Source organism: Grammomys surdaster, unplaced genomic scaffold (assembly GCF_004785775.1).
Source record: "Grammomys surdaster isolate TR1022 unplaced genomic scaffold, NIH_TR_1.0 99, whole genome shotgun sequence".
Lineage (NCBI taxonomy): Eukaryota > Metazoa > Chordata > Mammalia > Rodentia > Muridae > Grammomys > Grammomys surdaster.
In genome coordinates, this window is record NW_021604578.1 from 12012927 (window position 1) to 12021056 (window position 8130).

An 8130-nucleotide genomic window follows, 5' to 3' on the forward strand; every position below is an offset into this window, starting at 1 on the left:
GTTACCACAATACTGTTCAAACACTTGCTTCGGGACCACCAAACAGTGTTACCACAATACTGTTCAAACACAATGATTTTAACTTTATATTGGTTTTCTGCAGCTATAATCTTAAGTTTTGAAAAGCAACTTTACTCTTGTCTTGCCTTTTACAAACATTTTCCATGTTTCTGTGTGTACTCAGAACTATTTTAGATCAAGTTGGTCCCCATTCCTACCTTCCTCTATCTGGATATTTAGATCAACTCAGTATTGTTCTGTTGCTTTAGAATCACATTTTACAACCTAGATATTTATGCCTTTAGTGACCTAGTATTTTGGCCTCACCTGAAAATTGATCGGTGGTGGCGGATTCTTAGGTTCTATCCTTACCACGCTAGACTCCACCTTGGGGGGCGGTCTGAAGTTATTCTTCCCCACCTGTTAATCAGAAAATGTTTAGTCCTCTCTGAGGCAACTTTATTTACTTCTTGTTTGTTTTGAAACAGAGTCTGACCATGTAGGTCTGACAGGCCTGGAACTCACAGAGATTTTTACCCCTTTGCCTCCTGCTTGCTGGGATTAAAGGTGTGTGCTACCATAACTGGCAAGGGTAACTTTTAAGTTGTTAATCAAAGATAGTCTGTTGGCCAGATACGGTGTGACTTAGGCCTTTAACTCCAGCATTGGGGAAGCTGATGGTTCTAGGCTAGCCTGAGTTAAAGAACAAGACCCCCATCTCAGAAAGGGGGTGTGATGGAAAATGGGGTCTCAGAGAGCAAGGCAAAGTGCTCCAGGATGAATTAAAACAAAATAAACCTCCTACCTTCATTAGGTGGTCCACGCGCGCTAAAAGCTGTGTATTGATGGAGAGTCTACAGTATAATTTATCTCCCGGCTTGGCAACCAAACGAAGAGCAAACTCTCTTTGAAACATAAGTATAGCACATCTGAAAAGGAAGCAAAACGGAGCAAGAAGAATCGTTCATCTTCAATTATTGACATAGTTTTGATTAAAAATTTGTATTGTTTTTTGTGTATCTGAGTGTTTTGCTTACATGTATGTATTTTCACTGTGTGTGTGGATTTAGTGCCCATGGAGGTCAGATGTGGGCAGTGGATCTTGAGAACAGGAGTTAAAGCCAGTTGTTAGCTGCCATGTGGGTGCTGGGAATAGAACCCTGGTCCTCTGCAAAAGCAATATATGCTCTTAACCACTGAGCAATCTCCTGTCCTCTGCAAAAGCAACATTATGCTCTTAACCACTGAGCAATCTCCTCAGTCCTTATAGTTGTATTAACTACAGTGCATTGTCGTGAGAGGATATATGGTTAATGACAATATGATCAGAAGGCTGAACACTTTGAGCCTTAATGTTATTATCACAAAACAGATAGTTGTTGTACTCTTAGCCCCGATGAAGATGACTTTCCCTCGGGTTAGTATTTAGATCTTATTATGTACTTACTAGTCTAGGTGCCTTCTGGGGGAAAAATAGTAAAGGTGACTCCACAGAAGAACTATATTTGTGGTGTAGTTGGAATTACATCTGAGGTATGGCTTGGTAGGTTGTAATGTCCAGTGTTCCCTTGGTTTAACAATTTAAAGTATGTGGGTTTTTTCTTCTGCAAGCAATGGTAATACTTTTAAATGTTAGTGAAGAGCAAAGCATTTTCCAAACTGTATTTGACTTGTTGTGTGTGCTGTACTGGGAATTGAAGCCAAGGCCTCATGCATGTGGGTAAATGCTCTCTCACTGAGCTTTGTCTCCAGTCCTACTTCTGATTTTGAGATCAGGGCTCACAACGTTGCCCAAGCAGGTCTTAAATTCACAATCCTCCTACCTCAGCCTTCAGTTATCTATGTATGTCTACATATCGCAAACAAAACTTTTATAAAACTTATATGCAGTTATCTTCTCATATGATCTATTCCGTGCCATTTAAAAGGGAAATGGGAGGGGTAAAGGCATGTTACCAAGCCTGAGTTTGAGCCCTGACAGCCTTCAAGTTGTCCTCTGACCTCTGTAAATGCAGGGAGAAACACTCCACACAAACACACAACTTTTTAAAAAGGATGGTTATGGCCCCCACAATTTATGAACTTATTTTATAAACAGTAAGTGGTATGTGACTTATCTTCAAAGAACTGGTATAAAAAATACTGTTTTAATAACCAGTTAAGAAGTTACTCCCAGTATCTAGACGTAAGAAAATTTTTTATCAATGTTTACTGAAGATTAGAATTTAAAATGTAGAAGGAATAGCATGCACACACATTTATCAGCCCAAAGAATTTATCAACTAAGAGACCTCCCTAGAAATCAGCACTTTCATATGTGTAGTCATTCATGTGTTATGTTTTTGAGAAAGACTATTAAAGGAAACTTTGGCTGGCCCTGAACTAGCTCTGCTCTGTGTCTGTGCTTGCGTGCCTGTGCGTGTGGTGCTCGTGTGTATTTCTGAGACAGGGTATCATGTAACCTAGGCTGGCCCTGAACTAGCTGTGTAAGCAAAGATGAGTATGAACTGATCTGCTTCCTGTTCACAAGTGCTTGGAATACCAGTGCTCACCACCATGCTGAGGTTTCTGAGGTGCTAGAGACTGACCTAGGGGCTTTCTGGATGCTAATAAGCACTCCATTTAACCAACTGAGCTACGTTCCTGTCCCAGAAATTGTTATTTTCTACAAAGTTCTCTGGCAGTTTTTTGTTGTGTTTATTTTTTGCTATGTTTCTGGCCAAAATTGTCTAAACTTTAGCAGTGACTGTTTTGCACAAACCTGAAAAATGGCCGGTGGAGCAGCAACTTGAAGACAAAGGGAGAGGAGATCTAAAAGAGAATTATAATTAGCTCTGAGGAAAGACATATCAGAGAAATGTTTAGTACGATGCTTCTGATAGCCTCCTGAGAAATACCTGATAAGGCAAGTTTGCCACACAAGCATCAAAGAATGGCAAATCCGATTTCAATACATCTCCCACCAGGACCTGGAGTTTGCTGGCCAGAGGCCTGAAAATAAGGAAAGAAATCTTAAGAGACTGTTGTTTCAGGAGACTGAAATGTACTTTAGTTATTACATATACTCACGTGCCCTGGACTCTTTTGTGAAGTTCAGCTACGAGCCTTGGATCGAGTTCACAGGCAACTACCTAGATTAACAATAACAAAAAAACCTTGATTGTGGAGTACAAATGTTTTACCATCCAAGTAATAACTCCTATGAGTTACGTGATTTAAGCTTTTTTCAATGTTAACATCCTGTTTGATCTGTCCCCATGTCCCCATGCTGCGTTACTGAGCCGGTGATGACAAGAATACACTTTATGTACTTAGTATTTTTAGACGCGTACAAGAGATCTGCTCCCACAAGTACTCTCAGCAGCTGACACCCGGAGCAGAAACCGTAACACTGCAAGCGAATGGAACTGGATGAAGCCGAACTATTTTCCGGTAACATCAGCAGAGGCTTCTCCGAGTGTCATGACTGTTTCTACAGCGCAGTCATTTGAGCTGCTTCTGCTGACTGACTCCCCGACCCACTCTTCGCCTTGGTCCTGATGACTTCAACTTCATGACTCTGTTCCTCCTGGCTTCACAATGGTTAACTAACTGCTCTTTGGGTTATCTCAGTGTTTCTATTTTATTATTACTCCTTTAAACATGTGACACATTCCTGTATTAGATCACCCACTATACCAAGTATAGATCTTGTTTTCTTGATAGAAAAAAAAATCTCAAATTTTAGAGATAAAATTTCTAAGGGCTCAATAACGACTACTGGAACAATGTCAATTTATTCAAACATTTACATTAGTAAACCAGCTGAGCTAATTTGAGAGTAACACTTGAAGCCCTCCCCTTTTACCTTTTTGGCCTTTTCTAACAGCTTGACAGTCATGTTACCAGTCCCAGGCCCAACTTCCAGCACCACATCAGTCGGTCTTAAAGCAGCCTAAAAACAAACACAACTCCTTTATGCTCTGGCCCACTTGACCACACAGTTTGTAAGTGACTTAAAGACATTTCCCTCCAGCTTCATTTTTCTTCTGGGTATATGTGGTTAACAGTCGTACCTCAAGGGCATTAGGTATAAATAAAATCTACATTTCCTAACCTAAGGGAATATACTCAACTTCTGGAGTCAGAAGAAAAGCAAGAGCAGGCAGGTCCACTGGTGAGCTCCTGCTTTCTACACTGGCACCAATTCCAGCAAACTGTAACTACCTCTGCTCCTTTCAAAGAGGTCAAATGGTAAAAGAGTGCGCTCAATGGAGAAGATTTCTCAGTTCTTTACCACTGTGTAGTTTTAAGAATACTGTAACCATACAAAACTCTAAGTGTGCATGTACATATGAGTAGAATATTCTGTGAGACTGGATAACTACCCTCTTTCCATGGCTCCAGAACGCTTTCCTTGTAAGTACAGAAATCATTTGTACTGTCTATATTTTACACTCAACCATCCATAACTGCAACACAGTAACACGTACAGAAGGAATAAATCCAAATAATTTATATGCAGTACCATTTAGTTTTCTGGGGAACAAACTCAGTGTGATTTGGACATAAATTTACTGTCTGGAATAAAGAGAGTAATGGTGATGCACTTAGAAAGTCATCAGAACGATACACGCTTGGAAAGTGGAGTCAAGGGGCCAGAAGTTCGCCGGGCGGTGGTGGTACATGCCTTTAACCCCAGCACTTGGGAGACAGAGGCAGAGGCAGGTGGATTTCTGAGTTCGAGGCTAGCCTGGTCTACAGAGTGAGTTCCAGGACAGCCAGGGCTACACATAGAAACACTGTCTCGAAAAAAAACAAAAACAAAAACAAAAACAAAAAAAGGGACCAGAAGTTCAAGGCTGGCTTTGTCTACATACCATGTTTGAGGGCAGTCTGAGTTACATGAGAACCAGTTTCAAAAACAAGGAGCCATCAAAAAGTGGTTAAACAATCTGGAAATCCCTGGGCAATTCTTAACTCATCCAACATATACATATAGAGCAACTATTCTATGTCAGGTATCCTATCTTAGTCTATTTTCATTTTCTTAGTATGTTCACAGACTTCGGTCGAGCATGTCACCTTGCCTCAGCCTCCCCAAATGCTGGGATAATTATGGGCACACAATATGTCATACAGGCATAAGTACTCAGAAAAATATTACCGATACACAAACACTCTGCCTTTCATTGTTTACACCCACCTTATCGATGATGCTGTTAACAATTAAAGGATTTTTCAAAATGTGTTGTCCGACCCCTGTGTTGAACATGAGTCCTGAAATAAAACACGAAGCAGCCTTAATTTCCCAACTTTTCAAGAATCGATCTCAGGCCGTCCCAGAGAAGCAGGACGGACGGGGAACAGTTTCTGCTCTAATGCATCCACAAGCGCCGCGTTCACGGCTGGGGTTGGGATGTATCTTTGAGTCCATCCATCCCTCCTGCTGGCAAGGAAGACCAGGCGCCGGGAAGGGTCAGCGCTGAGCGCCCACCCTCCTCAGAGCGGCTAGGGGCGCAGGCCACAGTAGGGCTCCCCCGCCGCGGGTCAGTCCCAAGCTTCCTCCACGCCGCACCTCCAGCTCGCTTCAGCTCCTGTCGCTGCTCCTGACGATCCCGCCGGCGGCTACTCGCTGCGGACTTGGCTTTCGGCATCTTCTCAGAGGAGTCCCTGGGACAAGCGAAAGCTGCTGGGAACCGCGTGGAAGTCGCCGTCAGCCGCCGTCACGCCCAAGCGCCGGAGAGGTCCACTTCCCCTCCCACTGCGATCACCGACCTACCCAGTCAGCGCCGCCTGGAGCCCAGTGGCTGCTGGGAATTGTCGTCTCCCGTGAGCTCCTCCGGAGGCAAGGACGGCTCGAGTCCAGTGGCTGCTGGGAATTGTAGTCTCCGGTGAACTCCTCCGGAAGCAAGGCCGGCTCCAGCCCGTCACACACAGGATTTTTGGAATTTTGGTATCAGCAACTACTTCCCACAAGAGCCCGATTTCCCAGAGGACACCGCGCCGCTCAGGCAGGCAGTTAGGATTGGCTGGGTCCAGGCAAACTGGGTGCTTCCTTCGGGCCTACCGTGGGATATCTGATGTCTGCGGAAAGATCTAAGTGTCTCTTTCCCGTTTCCCCGCAGGTTGTGGGCTGAGAAACCTAGGCTTGATGGACACGGAGCTTTGTGGTTAAGGGTAACGTGTCTCTCGGCTGTGGAAAGGAATTAGGAGATTAGAATTAGCTCTCGTTTCAACAGAGCACTTACTGGTTACTTCTCTCTGCATTTTCGTTCATTCTCTCGTCGTTTTACTAAGTTCCAGCACTGGGAGTCACAGCACTGGGATGCTGCTCTCGGTGTTTATTCATTGAAAGATAAGGGCTATAACAATTTCAAAACCCTATAAATGGGAATGATTATAGGTACGTATTGGATATTATAGTGGGACTATACGCCGGGCTGTAAGATTTAAAGACTCCTGGCAGTTTTTCCTGCCAGTTGTAATGTCTCAGTTTTAATTTTTCTGTTTGTGCTCTGAAGAAGGTCTATGTAACCAATCACCAAAGCTGACTGCTAAGAACCTGTTTCCTAACCTAGGTTTTAGTCCTTCCTTTCTTTGCTGTAATTCGAGCTCAGGAAAAGTTCTTTAAAAAAAAATCCTAATAGAATCTCTAATATTCTATCACCAAAGAACACTTGAACACTGCCTATGGGCCAGTTGAAAGCCTTTATTCCAGCCAGCAGGTGACTGCAGCTGGGTTTTCTGGACCGAAGTTCATTCATCTCTGAGCCTGGAAAGTCCTCAAAGTTCCCATCCGCAAGCTAAGTACATAGTTACAAAAGCCAAAATAAGCGATTAGCAAAAAATTCTGGAGTTGTTTTTCTTTCTGGAATTGTTTTTCTTAAGCTTCCCCTTACAGTTACTGGCACTCAACAATACAGAGTTCCTCCGAGGTACTAACATGAAGTCAGAACATAACATCATCACTGCTTTTTAAAATAGCTTATTTTTCAAAAGGGGAGGTGCACAATCTTACACACCTAGTAATACCCCAGACTCCTGGGCTACCTCCTGGGGGCACAAGACTTCTGTTCACTATAGCAGCAGCACTTCGAATGCTGGACTTCACACTAGGCACCAATGCTGATGGCGAGACTATTCTGAAAGGCCTTCAGTTCATTTTCCAGGAGCATGGTCACTGCACACCTAGAAGGACCACAACAATTAAGCAACCTACATACACAAAAATGGCAGCTTTGGCAATTTGAGAGTTTATCGACATGGACTGGCGTGCCTGGGCTGTCAGCATTATGACGGTGATGAACAAGACAAGAAACTGACAGCTTTTTGAATAAAATAGAAGCAAAAAATGAAAGAAATGAATCAGGACAGTAAAGGGGTTGGTTCTGATGCTAAGGTCCCCCCAATTGGTTCTTGATCCATCACTGAAAATACCAGCAACCAATGACAGGATGGGGTGGGATGTGTGGGAGGACAAAGGCAGAATGGAGAGAGCTGGGAAAGAAGAAAGAAGAGTAGCTGCAGGAGATAACACCAACCAGCCATGTGAGTTTTCGGTTTTGAGCGGCCAATGGCCACTCTTTCCGATTATACCTGGAGTGGCAGGAGAGGTTTAGCAGTATTCAGTCATTGAGTTAGCAAAGTCATTTAAAGATTAACTGGTGTAGCCGGGCGGTGGTGGCGCCGCCTTTGATCCTGGCACTTGGGAGGCAGAGGCGGGCGGATTTCTGAGTTCGAGGCCAGCCTGGTCTACAGAGTGAGTTCCAGACTGCCAGGGCTATACAGAGAAACTCTGTCTCGAAAACAAAACAAAAAACAAAACAAAAAAAAGATTAACTGGTGTGAGTGTGTGTGTGCGAGTGTGTGTGAGTGTGTGTGTGTTGTTTTTTTATCCGTGGATTCAAGGGAATCTGGGTGGGGTCTGGTAGCACAGTCCATTCCCGGAGCTTAGGCAGGGTAGCAGAAGCTACACGCAACAGGACAGTACTTGGCAGGTGAAGCACATACAACCCATAGTTCAAGGCTAGCCCATAGATATTGAAGTGGTGCACAATGAAGATTTGACTTATCAAAACATTAAAATTCTGCACTGGAAGCATTATTTACTATAGCTTAGGCCTTAGCTGGCCACTGTTCAGCTAGCTC

The 8130-nt window shown here is 43.6% G+C and overlaps 1 protein-coding gene across 1 annotated transcript in view; it reads right to left on the bottom strand.

The window, feature by feature from the left end:
• The window catches only part of Dimt1 (DIMT1 rRNA methyltransferase and ribosome maturation factor), a 12636-nt gene extending 6913 nt beyond the window's left edge, over window positions 1-5723 (bottom strand). Inside the window, exons 1-8 of the mRNA XM_028783797.1 lie at window positions 5558-5723; window positions 5186-5259; window positions 3848-3934; window positions 3070-3131; window positions 2898-2991; window positions 2762-2811; window positions 806-929; window positions 328-420 (exon numbers count right to left, since the gene is read on the bottom strand). Coding sequence (XP_028639630.1) covers window positions 328-420; window positions 806-929; window positions 2762-2811; window positions 2898-2991; window positions 3070-3131; window positions 3848-3934; window positions 5186-5259; window positions 5558-5636 — 663 coding nt within the window. The 5' untranslated portion in view covers window positions 5637-5723. The remainder of the gene's footprint in view (window positions 1-327; window positions 421-805; window positions 930-2761; window positions 2812-2897; window positions 2992-3069; window positions 3132-3847; window positions 3935-5185; window positions 5260-5557) is intronic.
• Window positions 5724-8130: the final 2407 nt, after the last annotated feature.